General features: G+C 37.3%; 1 protein-coding gene across 4 annotated transcripts in view; it reads right to left on the minus strand.

Moving 5' to 3' along the window:
* Positions 1-23,843, minus strand: part of PFKFB1 (6-phosphofructo-2-kinase/fructose-2,6-biphosphatase 1) — an 82,858-nt gene that overhangs the window by 34,271 nt on the left and 24,744 nt on the right. For all 4 annotated transcript variants that reach the window (XM_081565507.1, XM_081565506.1, XM_081565505.1 and 1 more), the window contains one exon: positions 401-526. In XM_081565507.1, coding sequence (XP_081421633.1) covers positions 401-526 — 126 coding nt within the window. The remainder of the gene's footprint in view (positions 1-400; positions 527-23,843) is intronic.

Consider the following 23,843-nt stretch of genomic DNA (forward strand, 5'->3'; position numbering starts at 1 on the left):
ATTATTGATGTAATATTAATAAAAATGGTAATAAGAGTAATATGTTATTGATAGGGTGATTTTGAGGTCTTACAAAATTGACCTCCTTTGAAACAGATATTTAATCTTATTAGTTTTCCTATACTTAGTGCCTAGCATAAGATTTGGCACTGGATATGTACTTAAGAAATTGTAAAATTTATGACGGTAGTAGTAGCAGTAGTAGAAATAGTAGTCACAGTCATAGTGGTAGAAGTAGTAGCAGCAGGAGTAATAATATTAGTAATAGTCTTAGTACTGTTAATAGTTGTTTGAGACATTCCTGTACTAGTGGTTTGGCTCTTTTGTGGTATGTTACCTTACTCCATACTCCATCAGTGTTCTATAGAGGGCTGTAGAACAAAGAGTTTCAGAGACATACCTTTAGTTGGTGTTCCTATCCAGTTGAGATAGCGTGTGAGCTTTGTTGAGATGTAGGTCTTTCCTCGAGCTGGTAAACCCACCATGATCACCATCGTGGGGGAATTTGTAAACTGTGGTATGGATGCTGGAAGACAAACAGAGCTTCAAATCTTATCCTCAGATTCCCATGATATTAAGTTATCATCACAGAGATGTAAAATTTTAAAAAGCTTCTCTCCAACCATTATATAACAAGGAAAAAAAAACCTAGAAAATTGAAAATGATCTTCATTTTAATTCATGAGCAAACTGAGATTGCAGTGCAAATTGCTATCTCCAAATCTGTAGATGCAGGCATGTACAGGGAGAAACAGGGTCCAGGTATTTGCTTATTTTTTACTACTGAATAACATATAAACATAAGAAGTTACAGCTAGATTCCTGAGGACTTTCAAGGTGGTGGAGGAATTAGACAGGGAGATCAACTTCCTCCCAACAAATGCATTAAAAATCCATCTTCATATGGGATAACTCCTACAGAACAGCTTCTGAACACTGACAGAGGACCCTACACTTCCAAAAAGGGAAGTTAATCTCCTCAGAAAGAGTGTGTGAGTTTCTTTGAGTGTTCTGGGCTGTTTGTGTTGCTTTCGCCATTAGTCTTGGGATTTTGTCACCTGTTCTGTGTGGCCTGTGAAATTGTCCTGCCACAGTAAGGGGTTGGGCCCAAACCCTTGAGGTGGGAGATCCAAGTCCAGGACTTTGGATCACCAGAGAACTCCCAAACCCATGGAACATTAATCAATGAGAGCTCTCCCCAAAGCCTCCATCTCAACACTAAGACCAAGAAGCACCCAAAGACCAGCAAGCTCCAGTGCCAGACACCTCATGCCAAACTTTCAGCAAAATAGGATCTCAACTCTGCCCATTAGCAGACAGGTTACCCAAAGTCATGCCAAGCCCACTGACATCCCAGAACACTTCACTGGACATGGCACTGTCCTTCAGAAAGTCAAGACCCAGCTTCATTCACCAGAACACAGACACAAACTTCCCAACAGGAAACCTTCACAAGGCACTGGTCCAAACCCACCCGGGGTGGGGGCAGACTTGACAATTAAAAGCAACTAAGACCTTCCAGCCTGTAGAAAGGTGACTCCAAGCACAGTAAATTAAACAAAATGAAAATACAGAGAAACACGCAGCAGTTGAAGGAACATGGTAAAAACCCACAAGACAAAACAAATGAAGAGGAAATAGGCAGTCTATGTAAAAAAGAATTCAGAGTAATGATTGTAGTGATGATCCAAAACTTTGGAAATAAAATGGAGGCACAGATAAACAGACTGGAGGCATGGATCAAAAAGATACAAGAAATGTTTATCAAGAACTTAGAAGAAATAGAAAATAAGCAATGAACAACACAATAACTGAGATTAATAATACACTAGAGGGAAACAATAGCATAATAACTGAGGCAGAAGAACGGATGAGTGATCTGGAAGACAGAGTGGTTGGAAGACAGACTGGTGGAAATAAGTGAAGCAGAGCAGAATAAAGAAAAAAGGATCAAAAGAGATAAGAACAGTCTCAGAGACCTCTGGGACAACATTAAGTGAACCAACATTGGAATTATAGGGGTCCCAGAAGAAGAAGAGAAAAAGAAAGGGTATGGGAAAATATTTGAGGAGATTATAGTCAAAAACTTCCCTAACATGGGAAAAGAAATGACCACCCAAGTCAAGGAAGCCCAGAGAGTCCCATAAGGGTAAACCCAAGGAGAAACATTCCAAGACATATATTAATCAAGCCAATCAAAATTAAGAAGAACAAATATTAAAAGTAGCAAGGGAAAAGCAACAAATAACATACAAGGGAATTCCCATAATGCTAACAGCTCATCTTTCAACAGAAACTCTGCAGGCCAGAAGAGAGTGGCAGGGTATACTTAAAGTGATGAAAGGAAAAAACCTACAACCAAGATTACTCCATCCAACAAGGATCTCATTCAGATGTGAAGGAGAAATAAAAAATGTTCCAGACAAGCAGAATTTAAGAGAATACAGCACCACAAAACCACTTTAACAGCAAATGCTAAAGGAACTTCCCTAGACAGGAAACACAAGAGAAAGAAAAAAAACCTGTAAAAGCAAATCCAAAAACAACAAAGCAAATGGTAATAGGATCATACGTATCAATAATTACCTTTTGTAAATGGCCTAAATGCTCCAACCAAAAGACATAGATTGGCTGAATGGATACAAAAACAAGACTCCTGTATATGCTATCTACAAGAGACCCACCTCAGACCTAGGGACACATACAAACTGAAAGTGAGGGGCTGGAAAAACTTATTCCATGCAAATGGAAATCAAAAGAAAATTCAAGTAGCAATATTCATATCAGATAAAATAGATTTTGAAATAAAGACTGCTGTAAGAGACAAGAAAGGACACTATATAATGATCAAGGGATTAATCCAAGAAGAAGATAAAACAATTATACATATATATGCACTCAACATAGGAGCACCTCAATATATAAGGCGAATGTCAGCAACTATTAAAGGGGAAATCAACAGTAACACAATAATAATGGGGGACTTTAACACTCCACTCACACCAATGGACAGATGATCCTGACAGAAAATTAATAAGAAAACACAAACTTTAAATGATACATTGGACCAGTTAGATCTAATTGATATCTACAGGGCATTTCTTCCGAAAACAATAGATTTTATTTTTTTAAAGTACACATGGAAAATTCTTCAGGATATGTCACATCTTGGGTCATAAGTCAAGCTGCAATATATTTTTAAAAGTTGAAATCATTTCAAGCATCTTTTTTGACCACAACGTTATAAGATTAGACATCAACTACAGGAAAAAACTATAAAAAACACAAACACTAGGAGGTTAAACAATACACTTCTGAATAAATGAGAAGTCACTGAATAAATTAAAGAAGAAATTTAAAAAAATGCCTGGAAGCAAATGATGATGAAAACACAAGTCAAACCCACTGGATGAAGGAAAAACATGTGGTAAGAGGGAAGTTTATAGCAATACAAGCCTACTTCAAAAAACAAGAGAAACATCAAATAAACAACCTAACCCTACACCTAAAGCAACCTGAAAAAGAACAAAAAAGCCAAAGTTAGTAGAAGTAAAGAAATTGTAAAGATCAAAGCAAAAATAAATGAAAAAGAAATGTAGACAATAGCAAAGATCAATAAAACTAAAAGCTGTTTCTTTGAGATGATAAACAAAATTGAAAACCATTAGCCAGACTCATCAAGAAAAAAGGGAGAAGACTCAAATCAATAAAATCAGAAATGAAAAAGAAGTTACAACAGACAATGTAGAAATACAAAGGATCATAAGCGACTACTATGAGCAACTATATGCCAATAAAATGGACAAACTCGAAGAAATGGACAAATTCTTGTAAAAGCATGACCTTCCAAAACTGAACCAGGAAGAAATAGAAAACATAAACAGACTAATCGCAAGCACAGAAGTCAAAACTGCAATAAAAAATCTTCTAACAAACAAAAGCCCAGGGCCAGATGGCTTCACAGGCTAATTCTACCAAAATTTCAGAGAAGAGCTAACATGTATCTTCCTCAAACTTTTCCAGAAAATTGTAGAGGAAAGAAAACTCTTGAACTCATTCTATGAGGCCATTATCACCCTGATACCAAAACCAGACAAACATGCTACAAAAAAAGGAAAATAACAGGCCAATATCACTGACGAACACAGATGGAAAAATCTTCAACAAAATTCTAGCAAAGAGAATCCAACAGCACGTTAAAAAAGATCATACATCATGATCAAGTGGGCTTTATCCCAGGGATGCAAGGATTCTTCAGTATATGCAAATTAATCAATCTGATACACTATATTAACAAATTGAAAGATAAAAACCATATGGTCATCTCGATAGATGCAGAGAAAGCTTTTGCAAATTTAAACATCCATTTATGATTAAAATAACTCTCCATAAAATAGGCATAGAAGGAACATATCTCAACATCATAAAGGCCATATGTGACAAACCCACAGCAAACATTATTCCTAATGGTGAAAAACCGAAAGCATTTCCTCTAAGATCAGGAGCAAGACGAGGGTGCCCATTCTTGCCACTATAATTCAACATATTTTTGGAAGTCTTAGCCACAGAAAACAAAGAAAAAGAAATAAAATGAATGTATATTGGAAAAAAAAGAAATAAAACTGTCACCACTTGCAGATGACATGATGTGTGTGTTATGTGTTAAGTTGTTTCAGTCATATCTGACTCTTTGTGACGCTATGGATCTGTAGCTCACCAGGCTCCTCTGCCCATGGGATTCTCCAGGCAAAAATATCAGAGTGAATTGTCATACCCTCCTCTAAGGGATCTTTCAGACCCAGGAATCAAACCTGCATCTCTTATGTCTCCTGCATTTGTAGGAAGGTTCTTTATCACTAATGCCACCTAGGAAGTCCCCCCAAAATAAAGGTAGGTTAGAAGTAAAAGCTGGTAAAAGATACACCATGCAAAGATGGCACCAGAAAATTACTAGAGCTAATCAATGAGTATAGGAAAGTTGCAGGATATAAAATTATTACACAGAAATCCATAGCATTCTTTACACTAACAATGAAAAATAAGAAAGAGAAATAAGGAAACAGTTGCATTCTCCATTGTAAAAAAAAAAAAAAAAATCAAAATACCTAGGACTAAGCCTACCTGAGGATGTGAAGGACCTATATACAGAAAACTATAAGACGCTAATGAAAGAAATCAAAGATGACACAAACAGATGGAGAGATATACCATGTTCCTGGATTGGAAGAATCAATATTGGGAAAATGACTATACTACCTAAACAATCTACAGAATCAGTGCAATCCCTATCAAACTGTTGATGGTATATTTTTATAGAACAAGAACAAAAAGTTTCACAATTTGTATGTAATCATATAGACCATGAATAGCCAAAGCAATCTTGAAAATGAAAAATGGAGCTGGACACATCAACTTTTCTGACTGAAGACTATACAACAAAGCTATAGTCATCAAAACAGCATGGAACTGACACAAAAGCAGAAATGTAGACCAATGGAACAAGCTAGAAAGCCCAGAGATAAACCCATGGACATATGGACACCTTATCTTTGACAAAGGAGGCAAGAATATACAATGGAGAAAACATAGTCTCTTCAATAAGTGGTGGTGGACAGCTACATGTAAAAGATTCAAGTTATACCAATTTGTAACACTATATGCAAAGAGAAACTCAAAATGGATTAAAGACCTAAATGTAAAACCAGAAACTATAAAACTCTTCAAGGAAGTCATAGGCAGAACACACTTTGAAATAAATCACAGCAAGTTCCTCAATGACCCATCTCCTAGAGTAGTGGAAATGAAAACAAAAATAAACAAATGGGACCTAACTGAACTTAAAAGCTTTTGAACAGCAAAGGAAACCATAAACAAGATGAAAAGACAACCCTCAGAATGGGCAAAAATAATAGCAAATGAAACAACCGAAAAAGGATTAATCTCCAAAATATACAAGAAGCTCATTCAGCGCAATGCCAGAAAAAAAACACCTCAATCAAAAAGTGAGCAGAAGACCTAAACAGATATTTCTCCAAAGAAGGCATGAAAAGATGCTCAATATTGCTCATTATTAGAGAAATGCAAATCAAAACTACAATGAGGTATCACTTCACACCAGTCAGAATGGCCATCATCAAAAAATCTATAAACAATAAATGCTGGAAAGAGTGTGGAGAAAAGGGAACCCTCTTGAAATGTTGGTGGGGATGCAAATTGATAAAGCTACTGTGGAAACAGTGTGGATATTTCTTAAAAAACTAGGAATAAAACTACCATATGACCCAACAATCCCACTACTGGGCATATACCCTGAATAAACCATAATTGAAAAAGACACATGTACCCCAATGTTCATTGCAGCACAATTTACAATAGCTAGAACATGGAAGCAACCTAGATGTCCATTGAAAGAAGAATGGATAAAGAAACTGTGCTACGTGTACACAATGGAATATTACTTAGCCATAAAATGGAACACACTGGACTCAATTCTAATAAGATGGATGAATCTAGAGTCAATAGGTTCATACAGAGTGAAGTAAGTCAGAAAGAGAAGAAAAAATATCATGTACTAACGTATGTACATGGAGTCTAAAAAAATTGTATTGATGAACCTGTCTGAAGGGCAGCAATGAGTATGCAGACATAGAGAACAGACTTGTGGACACAGTAAGGGAAGGAGTTCAGTTCAGTTCAATTGCTCAGTCGTGTCCGACTCTTTGCGACCCCATGAACTGCAGCATGCCAGGCCTCCCTGTCCAACACCAACTCCCGGAGTTTACCCAAACTCATGTCCATCGAGTTGGTGATGCCATCCAGCCATCTCATCCTCTGTTGTCCCCTTCTCCTCCTGCCTCCAATCTTTCCCAGCATCAGGGTCTTTTCAAATGAGTCAGCTCTTCGCATGAGGTGGCCAAAGTATTGGAGTTTCAGCTTCAACATCATTCCTCCCAATGAATACCCAGGACTGATCTCCTTTAGGATGGACTGGTTGGATCTCCTTGCAGTCCAAGGGACTCTCAAGGGTCTTCTCCAACACCACAGTTCAAAAGCATCAATTATGCGGTGCTCAGCTTTCCTCACCATCCAACTCTCACATCTGTACATGACCACTGGAAAAACCATAGCCTTGACTAGACGGACTTTTGTTGGCAAAGTAATGTCTCTGCTTTTATTTTTTTTATAAATTTATTTATTTTAGTTGGGGGCTAATTACTTTACAATATTGTAGTGGTTTTTGCCATACATTGACATGAATCAGCCATGGGTTTACATGTGTTCCCCATCCTGAACCCCCTTCCCACCTCCCTCCCCATCCCATCCCTCTGGGTCATCCCAATGCCCCAGCCCTGAGCATTTGTCTCATGCATCGAACCTGGAATGGTGTTCTGTTTCACATATGATAATATACATATTTCAATGCTATTCTCTCAGAACGTCCCACCCTCACCTTCTCGCTCAGAGTCCATAAGACTGTTCTATGCATCTGTGTCTCTTATTCTGTCTCGCATATAGGGTTATTGCTACCATCTTTAAAATTCCATATATATGCATTAGTATACTGTATTGGTGTTTTTCTTTCTGGCTTACTTCACTCTGTATAATGGGCTCCAGTTTCATATATATACAAGCAACTCCTGCAGCTGAATTCCAGCAAAATAAATGACCCAATCAAAAAATGGGCCAAGGAACTAAAGAGACATTTCTCCAAAGAAGACATACAGATGGCTAACAAACACATGAAAAGATGCTCAACATCACTCATTATTAGAGAAATGCAAATCAAAACCACAATGAGGTACCATTTCAGGCAAGTCAGAAAGGCTGCTATCCAAAAGTCTACAAGCAATAAAAGATGGAGAGGGTGTGGAGAAAAGGGAACCCTCTTACACTGTTGGTGGGAATGCAAACTAGTACAGCCACTATGGAGAACAGTGTGCAGATTCCTTAAAAAACTGGGAATAGAACTGCCATATGACCCAGCAATCCCACTGCTGGGCATACACACCGAGGAAACCAGAATTGAAGGAGACGCGTGTACCCCAGTGTTCATCACAGCACTGTTTACAATAGCCAGGACATGGAAGCAACCTAGGTGTCCATCAGCAGAAGAATGGATAAGGAAGATGTGGTACATATACACAATGGAATATTACTCAGCCATTAAAAAGAATACATTTGAATCAGTTCTATTGAGATGGATGTCTCTGCTTTTGAATAAGCTATCAAGGTTGGCCATAACCTTCCTTCCAAGGAGTAAGCGTCTTTTAATTTCACGGCTGCAATCACCATTAGCAGTGATTTTGGAGCCCAAAAGAATAAAGTCTGCCACTGTTTCCACTGTTTCCCCATCTATTTCCCATGAAGTGATGAGACCAAATGCCATGATCTTAGTTTTCTGAACGTTGAGATTTAAGCCAACTTTTTCACTCTCCTCTTCACTTTCATCAAGAGGCTCTTTAGTTCTTCTTCACTTTCTGCCATAAGGGTGATGTCATCTGCATATCTGAGGTTATTGATATTTCTCCCAGCAATCTTGATTCCAGCTTGTTTCTTGCAGCCCAGTGTTTCTCCAGATGTACTCTGCATGTAAGTTAAATAAGCAGGGTGACAATATACAGCCTTGACATACTCCTTTTCCTATTTGGAAGCAGTCTGTTGTTCCATGTCCAGTTCTAACTGTTGCTTCCTGACTTGCATATAGGTTTCTAAAGAGACAGGTCAGATGGTCTGGTATTCCCATCTCTTTCAGAATTTTTCACAGTTTATTGTGATCCACACAGTCAAAGGCTTTGGCATAGGCAATAAAGCAGAAATAGAAGTTTTTCTGGAACTCTCTTGCTTTTTCGATGGTCCAGCGGATATTGGCAATTTGATCTCTGGTTCCTTTGCCTTTTCTAAACCAACTTGAACATCTGGAAGCTCACGGTTCACATATTGCTGAAGCCTGGCTTGGAGAATTTTGAGCATTACTTTACCAGTGTGTGAGATGAGTGCAATTGTGCGGTAGTCTGACCATTCTTTGGCATTGTCTTTCTTTGGGATTGGGATGAAAATTGACCTTTTCCAGTCCTGTGGCCACTGCTGAGTTTTCCAGATTTGCTGGCATATCGAGTGCAGCACTTTCACAGCATCATCTTTGAGAATTTGAAATAGCTCAACTGGAATACCATCACCTCCACTAGCTTTGTTCGTAGTGATGCTTTCTAAGGCCGACTTGACTTCACATTCCAGGATGTCTGGCTCTAGGTGAGTGATCACACCATCGTGATTATCTGGGTCATAAAGATCTTTTTTGTACAGTTCTTCTGTGTATCCTTGCCACCTCTTCTTAATATCTTCTGCTTCTGTTAGGTACATAGCATTTCTGTAATTTATCGAGCCCATCTTTGCATGAAATCTCTAATTTTCTTGAAGAGATCTCTAATCTTTCCCAATCTGTTGTTTTTCTCTATTTCTTTGCATTGGTCACTGAGGAAGGCTTTCTTATCTCTCCTTGCTATTCTTTGGAACTCTGCATTCAGATGGGAATATCTTTCCCTTTGCTTCTCTTCTCTTCCCAGCTATCTGTAAGGCCTCCTCAGACAGCCATTTTGCCTTTTTGCATTTTTTGCATTTCTTTTCCATGGGGATGGTCTTGATCCCTGTCTCCTCTACAATGTCACGAACCTCTGTCCATAGTTCATCAGACACTCTATCAGATCTAGTCCCTTAAATCTATTTGTCACTTCTACTGTATAATCATAAGGGATTTGATCTAGGTCATACCTCAGTGGACTAGTGGTTTTCCCTACTTTCTTCAATTTAAGTCTGAATTTGGCAATAAGGAGTTCATGATCTGAGCCACAGGCTGCTCCCGGTCTTGTTTTTGCTGACTGTATAGAGCTTCTCCATCTTTGGCTGCAAAGAATATAATCAATCTGATTTCAGTGTTGACCATCTGGTGATGTCCATGTGTAGAGTTTTCTCTTGTGTTGTTGGAAGAGGGTGTTTGCTATGACCAGTGCGTTCTCTTGGCAAAACTCGATTAGCCTTTGCCCTGCTTCATTCTTTACTCCAAGGCCAAATTTGCCTGTTACACCAGGTGTTTCTTGACTTCCTACTTTTGCATTCCAGTCCCCTATAATGAAAAGGACATCTTTTTTGGGTGTTAGTTCTAAAAGATCTTGTAGATCTTCATAGAACAGTTCAACTTCAGCTTCTTCGGTGTTACTGGTCGGGACATAGACTTGGATTACTGTGATATTGAATGGTTTGCCTTGGAAACGAACAGAGATCATTCTGTCGTTTTTGAGATTGCATCCAAGTACTGCATTTCAGACTCTTTTGTTGACCACAATGGCTACTCCATTTCTTCTAAGGGATTCCTGCCCACAGTAGTAGATATAATGGTCATCTGAATTAAATTCACCCATTCCAGTCCATCTTAGTTCACTGATTCCGAAAATGTCGATTTTTACTCTTGCTGTCTCCTGTTTGACCACTTCCAATTTACCTTGATTCATGGACCTAATATTCCAGGTTCCTATGCAATATTGCTCTTTACAGCATTGGACATTGCTTCTATCACCAGTCACATCCACAGCTGGGTATTGTTTTTGCTTTGGCTCCATCCCATCATTCTTTCTGGAGTTATTTCTCCACTGATCTTCAGTAGCATATTGGGCACCTACTGACCTGGGGAGTTCATCTTTCAGTGTCCTAACTTTTTTGCCTTTTCCTACTCTCAAAATGGATTAAAGATCTAAATGTAAGACCAGAAACTGTAAAACTCCTAGAGGAAAACATAGGCAAAACACTCTCCGACATAAATCACAGCAGGATCCTCTATTACCCACTTCCCAGAGTAATGGCAATAAAAGCAAAAATAAACAAATGGGACCTAGTTAAACTTAAAAGCTTTTACACAACTAAGGAACCTATAAGCAAGGTGAAAAGACAGCCTTCAGAATGGGAGAAAATAATAGCAAATGAAGCAACTGACAAAGAATGAATCTCAAAAATATACAAGCAGCTCATGCAGCTCAATTCCAGAAAAATAAAGACCTAATCAAAAAATGGGCCAAAGAACTAAGCAGACATTTTTCCAAAGAAGACATACAGATGGCTAACAAACACATGAAAAGATGCTCAACATCACTCATTATTAGAGAAATGCAAATCAAAACCACAATGATGTACCATCTCATGCTGGTCAGAATGGCTGGTATCAAAAAGTGTACAAACAGTAAATGCTGAAGAGGGTGTGGAGAAAAGGGAACCCTCTTACACTGTTGGTGGGAATGCAAACTAGTACAGCCACTATGGGGAACAATGTGGAGATTCCTTACAAAAATGAAAATAGAAATGCCATACGACCCAGCAATTCCATTAGTGGGCATACACACCGAGGAAACCAGCATTGGAAGAGACACGTGTACCCCAATGTTCATTGCAGCACTGTTTTCAATAGCCAGAACATGAAAGCAACCTAGATGTCCATCGGCAGACAAATGGATAAGTAAGCTGTGGTACAGATACACAATGGAATATTACTCAGCTATTAAAAATGCATTTGAATCAGTTCTAACGAGGTGGATGAAACTGGAGCCTATTATACAGAGTGAAGTAAGTCACAAAGAAAACCACCAATACAGTATACTTACACATATATATGGAATTTAGAAAGATGGTAATGATGACCCTATATTCGAGACAGAAAAAGAGACCCAGATATAAAGAACAGTCTTTTGGACTGTGTTGGAGAAGGCGAGGGTGGGAGGATTTGAGAGGGTAGCATTGAAACGTGTATATTATCATATGTGAAGTGAATCACCAGTCCAGGTTCGATGCATGAGACAGGGTGCTCACGGCTGGTGCACTGGGATGACCCTGGGGGATGGGATGGGGAGGGATGTGGGAGGGGGTTTCTAAATGGGGAACACATGTTTGCCCATGGCTGATTCATGTCAATGCATGGCAATAACCACTGCAATAAAGTAAAATAATTAGCCCCCAATTAAAATGAATTAATTAATTAAAAAAAAAGAAAATTCAATACCATGAAACCAGATTTAAAACAAATGCTAAAGGAACTTCTCTAGGTGAAAAAGAAAAGGCCACAACTAGAAACAAGAAATTTACAAGTGGAAAAGCTCAACAGTAAAGGCAAACATATAATAAAGGTAGGAAACAATCTGCACAAAAATATGTTATCAAAACCAATAATTGTGCAACAAGGAGAGTATAGATGCGAGATATTTGAAATGCATTTGAAATTAAGAGACTAGCAACTTAAAACAATCTTGTGTATAGTGTGTATAGAGAGACTGCTCTATCAAAACCTTATGGTAGCTGTCCAATTTTCCAAGCACCACTTATTGAAGAGACTATCTTTGCCCCATTGTACAGTCTTGCCTCCTTTGTCAAAGATAAGGTGCCCATAGGTGCATGGGTTTATCTCTGAAATTTCTATCTTGCTCCATTTGTCTGTATTTCTGTTTTTCTGACATAACCATACTCTATTGATGATTGTAGCTTTGTAGTATAGTCGAAAGTCAAGAAGGCTGATTTCTCCAGCTCCATTTTTCTTTTTGAGAATTGCTTTGGCTATTCAGGGTCTTTTGTGTTTCCATACGAATTGTGAAATTTTTTCTTCTAGTTCTGTGAAAAATGCCATTGGTTATTTGCTAGGGATTGCATTGAATCTGTAGGTTGCATTTGGTAGTATAGTAATTTTCACAATATTGATTCTTCCAACTCAGGAACATGGGATATCTCTCCATTTGTTTATGTCACCTTTGATTTCTTTCATCAGTGCCTTATAGTTTTCTGTATACAGCTCTTTTTCCACTTAGGTAGGTCTATTTCTAGGTATTTTAAATAGAATGAAATTAGAATACTTCCTAACACCATACTCAAAGATAAATTCAAAATAGTTTAAAGAGTTAATTGTAAGATCAGAAACCATAAAACTCTTAGAGGAAAACATAGGCAGAACACATTTAGCATAAATCACAGAAAGATCCACTATGATCCACCTCCTAGAGTAATGGAAATAAATACAAAAATAAACAAGTGGGATTAGTTAAACTTAAAAGCTTTTGCATAGTGAAAGAAACTATAAACAAGGTGAAAAAACAATCTTCAGAATGTGAAAAAATGATAGCAAGTGAAACAACTGACACAGTAATTAATTTACAAAAATATGTAAGCAGTTTATGCAACTCAATACCAGAAAAACAAACAACCCAATCAAAATGTGGACAGAAGACCTAACCAGAAGTTTCTCTTTAGAAGACATACAGATGGCTAATAAACACATGAAAAGATGCTCAACATTTCTCATTATTAGAGAAATGCAAATCAAAACTACAATGAGATATGACCTCACATCAGTCAGAATGGCCATCATCAAAAAAAACTACAAACAATAAATGCTAGAGAGGTTGTGTAGAAAAGGGAATCTTCTTGTACTCCTTGTGGAAATGTAAATTGATACAGCCACTACGGAAGACAGTATGGAGATTGCTTAAAACTCTAGGAATAAAACTACCATAAGACTCAACAGTCCCACTACTGGGCATATACCCTGAGAAAATCATAATTGGAAAAAACACATGTACCTCAATGTTCATCGCAGCAGTATTCATGATATCTAGGACATGGAAGCAACCTAGATGTTCATCAACAGATGAGTGGATAAAGAAACTGTGGTACATATATACAATGGGATGTTACTCAGCCATAAAAAGCAATGCATTTCAGTCAGTCCAGTCGCTCAGTCATGTCTGATTCTTTGTGAAACCATGGACTGCAGCATGCCAGGCTTCCCTGTCCATCACCAATTCCCGGAGCTTGCTCAAAGTCATGTCCATCGAGTTGGTGATGCTATCCAACCACCTCATCCTCTGTCGTCCCCTTCTCCTCCTGCCTTCAATCATTTCCAGCATCAGGATCTTTTCCATTGAGTCAATCATATGCATCAGGTGGCCAAAATATTGGAGCTTCAGCTTCAGCATAAGTCCTTCCAATGAATATTCAGGACTGCTTTCCTTTAAGGTTGACTGGTTTGATCTCCTTGCTGTCCAAGGGACTCTCAAGAGTATTCTCCAGAACCAGAATTCAAAAGCATCAATTCTTAAGCACTCAGTTTTCTTTATAGTCCAACTCTCACATCCATACATGATTACTGGAAAAACCATAGCTTGGACTAGATGGACCTTTGTTGGCAATGTAATGCCTCTGCTGTTTTACATGCTGTCCAGGTTGGTCATAGCTTTTTCCAAGGAGCAAGCATCTTTCAATTTTGTGGTTGCAGTCACCATCTGCAGTGATTTTGGAGCCTAAGAAAATAAAGTACCTCATTGTTTCCATTGTTTCCCCATCTATTTGCCATGAAGTGATGGGACTGGCTCAAATGAATTGAGCCAGTATTAATGAGGTAGATGAACCTAGAGCCTATTATAAAGAGTGAAGTAAGTCAGAAAGAGAAAAACAAATATCATATATTAATGCATATGTATATATATGGAATCTAGAATGGAGATGTAGACATAGAAAATAGACTTAAGGACATGCTGTTGATAGGGAATGAGAGGGTGGGACAAATGGAGAGAGTATCATGGAAACATATATACTACCATATGTAAAATAGATAGCCAGTGGAAATTTGCTGTATGACTCAAGGAATTCAAATCAGCGATCTGTGACAACCTAGAGGGAAGGGATAAGGTGGGTGTTGGGAGGGAGGTTCAAGAGAGAGGGGATATATGTATACCTATGGCTAATTCATGTTGATGTATTGTAGAAACAAACATGATATTTTAAAACAATTATCCTTCAATTAAAAATAAATAAATTTGAAAAAAAAATTATGGTAACCACAAAGCAATAATCTACAATTTATATACACACAAAACGAAAAAGGAACACAAACACATCACAGAAGACAGTCATCAAATCACAATAGAAGACAAAAAAGAAGAAATGAAGAAAAAATCTAAAAAAAGTACAAAACAATTATGAAAATGGTGATAAGAATATACATATCCAGCACTATTTACGATAGCCAGGACATAGAAGCAACCTAGATATCCATAGACATGTGAATGGATAGATAAAGACTTTGTGGTACATGTATAAATATGATATTACCTAGCCATAAAAAGAACAAAAAAAAGAACAAAATTGAGTCAGTTGTAGTGATAGGGATGAACCTACAGCCTGTCATACAGAGTGAAATAAGTTAGAAGAACAAATATCATGTATTAATGCACATATGTGAAATCTAGAAAAATGGTACTGATGAGCCTATTTGCAGGGCAGATATAGGGATGCAGATGTAGAGAATGGACTTGGGACACAACAGGGGATGGAGAGGGTAGGACGTATTGAGAAAGTAGCATTGACATATATGCATTACCATATATAAAAGAGATAGCTAGTAGGAAGCTGCTCTATAACGCAGTGGGCTCAGCTTGGTGCTCTGTGATGACATAGAGGGATGGGATGGGAGGTAGAGTGAGGTTCAGGAGGGAAGGGATATATGTATACTTATAGCTGATTCATGTTGTACAGCAGAAACTAGCAACATTGTAAAGCAATTATCCTCCAATAAAAAATAAATTAAAAAAATAAAAAAGAATATATCAGTAATTACCTTAAATGTAAATGGACTAAATGCTCCAATCAAAAGACATAGATTGGCTGAATGGATACAAAAAAAAAGAAACCACTATATATGCTGTCTACAAGAGGCCCACTTCAAATTTCAGAACACCTACAAACTGAAAGTGAGGGCATGGAAAAAGATATTCAATGCAAATGGAAAGCAAAAGAAAGCTGGAGTAACAATACTCATATGAGACAAATAGAATTTAAAATAAAGACAGTTACAAGAGACAAAGAAATATGCTACATAATGATCAAGGGGTCAATCCAAGAAGAAGATATAACAATTTTGAATATATGTGCACCCAACATAAGAGCACCTCAATATAGAAGGCAAATGCTAACAGCTATAAAAGGAGAAAACGAAAGTAACACAATAATAGTGGGGAACTTTTAACACCTCACTTTCATCAATGGACAGATAGATCACCCAGGCAGAGAATCAATAAGGAAACAGAGGCCTTAGATGACATATTAGACTGGATTGACTTTTTTGATATATATAGAGCATTCCATCCAAAAGCAGCAGAATACACATTCTTTTCAAGAGTACATGGACATTCTCCAGGATCGATCACATACTGGACCATAAAGCAAAACTTAGTAAATTTAAGAAAATTGAAATCATATCCAGTAACTTTTCCAAACACAGCTATGTGAAATGAGAAATCAACTACAAGGAAACACATTATAAAAAAAACACAAACATATGGAGGTTTCACAATATGGTACTAAACAACCAATGGATAGCTGAAGAAATCAGAGAGGATGGGGTTCCCCTGGTGTTTGGTGGGAAAGAATCCACCTGCTGGTCTTCCCCGGTGGCTCAGCGACAAAGAATCCAACTGCAATGCAAGAATCTGCCAACCAATGCAGAAGACATGGGTTTGATCCCCGGTCCAGGAAGATCACACAAGCTGCAGAGCAATTGGGCCTCTGCAGCAAAACTATTGATCCTGTGCTCTGGAGCCTGAGAGCCACGACTATGAGACCATGAGCTGCAACTACTGAAGCCTGTGCACCCTGGAGCCCATGCTCTGCAGCAGATACCACTGCAATGAGAAGCTCGCTTACCAAAACTAGAGAGAGGTCCCTGCTTGCCACAACTACAGAAAAGCCCACTCAGCAATGAAGACCTAGCACAGCCAAAAAAAAGTAAACAAATAAAATTATTAAAAATATATATTAAAGAGGAAATCAATAAATATCTAGAGACAAATCAAAAGGAAAAGAAGACGATCCAAAACCTACGGGATGCAGCAAAAACAGTTCTAATAGGGAAGCTTACAGCAATAGAATCTTACCTCAGGAAACATGAAAGATCTTAAATAATCAACCAAACCTTACTCTTAAAGCAGCTAGATAAAGAAGAACAAACAAAACCCATAATTAGTAGAAGGAAGGAAATCATGTAGATTAGAGCAGAAATAAATGACATAGGGACAAAAAAATAGAAAAGACCAATGAAACTAAAAGTTAGTTCTTTGAAAAGATAAAATGATAAGTCTTTAGCCAGACTCATCAAGAAAAAGGGAGAGCTCAAATCAATAAAACTAGAAATGGAAAAGGAAAGGTTACAAGTGATACTACAGAAATACAAAGGATCATGCGACTACTATAAGCAACTATATGCCAATAAATTTGACATCTTATCAATAGAAGAAATGAGCAAATTCATAGAAAGGTACAATCTACCAAGACTGAACCAGGAAGAAATAGAAAATAAAAACAGATCAATCACAAGTACTGAAATTGAAACTGTGACTAAAAACTCCCAGTGAACAAAAGTCCAGGACCAGATGCTTCACAAGAACATTCTATCAAACATTTAGAGAAGAGTTAACACCTATCCTTCTGAAATTATTCCAAAATATTGCAGAGGAAGGAACACCACCATACTCATTCTGTGAGGCCACCATCGCTCTCATGATAAAACCAGATAAAAATACCACAAAAAAAATTACAGGCCAATATCACTGTTGAATACTGATGCAAAAATTCTCAACAAAATACTAGCAAGCCAAATCCAACAATACATTAAAAGGATCATACACCATGATCAAGTGGGATTATCCCAGGCATGCAAAGATTTTTTAAAATCTGCAAGTCAATCAGTGTGCCATATCAACAAATTGAAGAATAAAAATCATATGATCATCTCAATAGATGCAGAAAAATATTTTGACAAAATTCAACAGCCATTTATGATTAAAAAAAAAGCTCTCCAGAAAGTGGGCATAGTGGGAGAGAGGGAGCCTACTTCAGTATTGTAAAGGCCGCATATGAAAATTTTTCAGCTAATACCCAAAGGTGAAAAGCTGAAAGCATTTCCTCTAAGATCAGGAATAAGACAAGGATGCCTACTCTTGCCACTTTTATTCAACATAGTTTGGGAAGTCCTAGCCATGGCCATCAGAGAAGAAAAAATAAATAAATAAGAGGAAGCCGAAATGGAAAAAGAAGTAAAATTGTTATCTTTTGCAGATTACATAATACTATACACAGAAAATCCTTAAGATGCTACACTAAAACTACTAGAACTCATCAATGAATTTGGTAAAGTTGCAGGATACAAAATAAATATACAGAAACCTGTTGAATTTCATTTTTTTTCTTTTGAACTTTTTATCTTGTGTCAGGGTATAGCCAATTAACAATGTTGTGATAGTTTCAGGTGAACAACAAAGGGACTCGGCCATACATATACATGTATCCATTCTCCTCCCAACCCTCCTCCCATCCAGGCTGCCACATAACATTGAGCAGAGCCTCATGTGCCGTACCATAGGTCCTTGTTGGTTATCTATTTTAAATATAGCAGTATGTACATGACCATCTCCAACTCCTTAACTATCCCTTTCCCCTGCAAACCATAAGTCTTAAAAGTCTATGAGTCTCTTTCTGTTTTGTAAGTAAGTTCATTTGTATAATTCTTTTTAGATTCCACGTATAAGGAATGCTATATGATATTTCTCCTTCTCTATCTGACTTACATGACTCATTATGACACTCTCTATATATGTACCACATCTTCCTTATCCATTCCTCTGTCAATGAACATTTAGGTTGCTTCCATGTCTTGGCTATTGTAGACAGTGCTGCAGTGAACCTTGGGGTGCATGCATACTTTTGGATCATGTTTTTCTCCAGATACGTGCCCAGGAGTAGGATTGTAGGGTCATAAGACAGCTATATTTTTAGATTTTTAAGAAACCTCCATACTGTTCTTCATGGTGGCTGTACCAATTTACATTCCCACCAACAGTGTAGGAGAGTTCCCTTCTCTGCACATCCTCCCCATCATTTATTGTTTGTAGACTTTGATGATAGCCATTCTGGCTGGTATGAGGTGATATCTCATTGCAGTTTTGATTTACATTTGTCTAATACTTAGTGGTGTTGAACACATTTTCATGTGACTATTGGCCATGTGTATGTCTTCTTTGGAGAAATGTCTATTTAGCTCTTCTGCCCATTGTTTGAGTGAGTTGTTTGCTTTGATGCTATTATGTGGCACAAACTGTAAATTTTGGAGACTAATCCCTTATCAGTCACATCATTTGCAAATATTTTCTTCCTATCTGTGGGTTGTCTTTTCATTTTGTTATTGTTCCCTTTGCTGTGGAAAAGCTTCTGAGGTTTTTTTTTTTTTAATTTATTTATTTTAGTTGCAGGCTAATTACTTTACAATATTGCAGTGGTTTTTGCCATACATTGATATGAATCAGCAATGGGTTTACATGTGTTCCCCATCCTGAACCCCCCTCCCACCTCCCTCCCCATCCCATCCCTCTGGGTCATCCCAGTGCACCAGGACTGAGCACTTGTCTCATGCATAGAACCTGGACTGGCATTCAGTTTCACATATAATATACATGTTTAAAAGCTATTCTCTCAGATCATCCCACCCTCACCTTCTCCCACAGAGCCCAAAGGACTGTTCTATACATCTGTGTCTCTTTTTCTGTCTCGCATATAAGGTTATCATTATCATCCTTCTAAATTCCATATATATGCATTAGTATACTGTATTGGGGTTTTTCTTTCTGGCTTACTTCACTCTGTATAATGGGCTCCAGTTTCTCCACTTCATTAGAACAGATTCAAATGTATTCTTTTTAATGGCTGAATAATATTCCATTGTGTATATGTACCACTGCTTCCTTATCCATTCGTCTGTTGATGGACATCTAGGTTGCTTCCAAGTCCTGGCTATTATAAACAGTGCTGCGATGCACATTGAGATACACGTGTCTCTTTCAATTCTGGTTTCCTCAGGGTGTATACCCAGTAGTGGGATTGCTGGGTCATATGGCAGTTCTATTCCCAGTTTTTTAAGGAATCTCCACACTGTTCTCCATAGTGGCTGTACTAGTTTGCATTCCCACCAGCAGTGTAAGAGGGTTCCCTTTTCTCCACACCCTCTCCAGCATTTATTACTTGTAGACTTTTGGATAGCAGCCATTCTGATGGGTGTGAAATGGTACCTCATTGTGGTTTTGATTTGCATTTCTCTAATAATGAGTGATGTCAAGCATCTTTTCATGTGTTTGTTAGCCATCTGTATGTCTTCTTTAGAAAAATGTCTGTTCAGTTCTTTGGCCCATTTTTTGATTGGGTCATTTATTTTTCTGGAATTCAGCTGCAGGAGTTGCTTGTATATTTTTGAGATTAATTCTTTGTCAGTTGTTTCATTTGCTATTATTTTCTCCCATTCTGAAGGCAGTCTTTTCACCTTGCTTATAGTTTCCTTTGTTGTGCAAAAGCTTTTAAGTTTAATTAGGTCCCATTTGTTTATTTTTGCTTTTAATTCCAATATTCTGGGAGGTGGGTCATAGAGGATCCTGCTGTGATTTATGTCGGAGAGTGATTTCCCTATGTTTTCCTCCAGGAGTTTTATAGTTTCTGGTCTTACGTTTAGATCTTTAATCCATTTTGAGTTTATTTTTGTGTATGGTGTTATAAAGTGTTCTAGGTTCATTCTTTCACAAGTGGTTGACCAGTTTTCCCAGCACCACTTGTTAAAGAGGTCGTCTTTTCTCCATTGTATATTCTTGCCTCCTTTGTCGAAGATAAGGTGTCCATAGGTGCGTGGATTTATCTCTGGGCTTTCTATTTTGTTCCATTGATCTATATTTCTGTCTTTGTGCCAATACCATACTGTCTTGATGACTGTGGCTTTGTAGAAGAGCCGGAAGTCAGGCAGGTTGATTCCTCCAGTTCCATTCTTCTTTCTCGAGATTGCTTTGGCTATTTGAGGTTTTTTGTATTTCCATGCAAATTGTGAAATTATTTGTTCTAGTTCTGTGAAAAATACCATTGGTAGGTTGATAGGGATTGCATTGCATCTATTGATTGCTTTGGGTAGTATATTCATTTTCAGTATATTGATTCTTTCAATCCATGAACATGGAATATTTCTCCATCTATTTGTGTCCTCTTTGATTTCTTTCATCAGTGTTTTATAGTTTTCTATATATAGGTCTTTTGTTTGTTTAGGTAGATATATTCCTAAGTATTTTATTCTTTTCTTTGCAATGGTGAATGGTATTGTTTCCTTAATTTCTCTTTTTTGTTTTCTCATTGTTAGTGTATAGGAATGCAAGGTATTTCTGTGTGCTAATTTTATATCCTGCTACTTTACTATATTCATTGATTAACTCTAGTAATTTTCTGGTAGAGTTTTTAGGGTTTTCTATGTAGAGGATCATGTCATCTGCAAACAGTGAGAGTTTTACTTCTTCTTTTCCAATCTGGATTCCTTTTATTTCTTTATCTGCTCTGATTGCTCTGGCCAAAACTTCCAAAACTATGTTGAATAGTAGTGGTGAAAGTGGGCACCCTTGTCTTGTTCCTGACTTTAGGGGAAATGCTTTCAATTTTTCACCATTGAGGATAATGTTTGCTGTGGGTTTGTCCTATATAGGTTTTATTATGTTGAGGTATGTTCCTTCTATTCCTGCTTTCTGGAGAGTTTTATCATAAATGGATGTTGAATTTTGTCAAAGGCCTTTTCTGCATCTATTGAGATAATCATATGGTTTTTATCTTTCAGTTTGTTAATGTGGTGTATTACATTGATTGATTTGTGGATATTAAAGAATCCTTGCATTCCTGGGATAAAGCCCACTTGGTCATGATGTATGATCTTTTTAATATGTTGTTGGATTCTGTTTGCTAGAATTTTGTTAAGGATTTTTGCATCTATATTCATCAGTGATATTGGCCTGTAGTTTTCTTTTTTTGTGGCTTCTGAGTTTAAATAGCCCCATTTATTTGTTTTTATTTCCATTATTCTGGAAGATGGATTGGAAGAGATGTTGTTGCTATTTATGCCAGAGAGTGTTCTGCCAACATTTTCCTCTAGGAGTTTTGAAATATCTGGGCTCACATTTATGTATTTAATCCATTTTGAGCTTATTTTTGTGTATGGAGTTTAAAAATGATCTAATTTCATTTTTGTACATGTGGCTGTCCAGTTTTCCAAACGTCATTTGTTGAAGAGACCATCTTTCCAATATCGTCTTGCCTCCTTTGTCATAGATTAGTTGACCATAGGAGCATGGGCTTATTTATAGGTTTTCTATCCTGTTCCATTGTTCTATATTTCTATTTTTGTGCCAGTACCATGTTGTTTTGATAACTTTAGCTTTGTAGTAGTCTGAAGTCAGGGAGCCTGATTCCTCCAGCAACATTTTTCTTTCTGTTTCATTTCTATACACTAACAATGAAAGATTAGAAAGCGAAGTGGGAAAAACAATCCCATTTATGATCTCATCAAAAAAAGAATACCTAGGAACAGCCTATCTATGGGGACGAAAGACCTGTACTCCAAAAACTATAAGAGGCTCATGAAAGAAATCAAAGATGACACAAACTGATGGAGAGATATAACATATACTTGGATTGGAAGAATTCAGTTCAGTTCAGTCACTCAGTCATGTCCGACTCTTTGTGATCCCATGGACTGCAGCACATCAGGCCTCCCTGTCCATCATCAATTCCCAGAGTTTTGGAAGAATTAACATTGGCAAAATCATCATACTACCCCAAACAAGACAATCCCTATCAAATTACCAATGTTCAAAGAACTAAAACAAAAAAATCTTCAAATTTGTATGGAGACAGAAAAGACCCCAAACAGCCAAAACAATCTCAAAAAAGAAAAATGGAGCTGGAGGAGTCAGTCTCCCTGTCTTCAACTATAAGATAGAGCTACTGTTACCAAGACAGTATGGTACTGGCACAGAAATAAAAATACAGATCAATTAAACAGGATAGCAATCCCAGAAATAAACCTGTGCACCTATGGTCAATTAATCTATGGCAAAGGAGGAAAAACTATACAATGGAGAAAAGACAGCCTTTTGAATAAAGAGTGTTGGGAAAACTAGACAGCTGCAGGTAAGAAATGAAAATAGGATATTCTTTAACAACAACCCCCAAAATACACTCAAAATGGATTAGAGACCTAAATGTAAGCCTAGATACTATAAAATTCTTAAACAAAGATATAGACACAATACTCTTTGACATAAATTGGAGCAATATCTTTTTTTGACCAGTGTCATAGAGTAATGGAAATAAAAACAAAAAAAAAATTAATAAATGAGACCTAATTATACTCAAAAGAGTTTGCAAAACAAAGGAACCCACAAACAAAACAGAAAGACCACGTATAGAGTGGGAGAAAATATTTGCAAATGATGTATCCAACAAGGAATTAATCCCCCAAATTTACAAACATGAGGCTCAATATATTAAAAAAATAGCCCAATCAAAAAATGGCAAAAGACCTAAATAGACATTTTTCCAAAGAAGATATACAGATGACCAAGGGTCACATGAAAAGGTGCTCAACATTGCTAATTATTAGAGAAATTCAAGTGAAAACTACAAAGAGATATCCCATTACACCAGTCAGAATGGCCATCATAAAAAGTCTACAAATAATAAAAGCTGGAGAGTGTAGGGAGAAAGGGGGACCCTTCTACAGTGTTGGTGGAAATGTAAATTGGTAAAACCACTATGGAGAATAGTATGGAGGTTTCTTAAGAAAGTAAAAATAGAGCTACCATATGATGCAGTAATCCCATTCTTGGACATATATCTGGAGGAAAAAAACATGTTTTGAAAGAATGCATGCATTTTAATGTTCATTTCAGCAATGTTCATTACAACAGCCAAGACAT

This window comes from Giraffa tippelskirchi, chromosome X (assembly GCF_054371585.1).
Source record: "Giraffa tippelskirchi isolate mGirTip1 chromosome X, T2T-mGirTip1v1.2.pri, whole genome shotgun sequence".
Taxonomy (NCBI): Eukaryota; Metazoa; Chordata; class Mammalia; order Artiodactyla; family Giraffidae; genus Giraffa; species Giraffa tippelskirchi.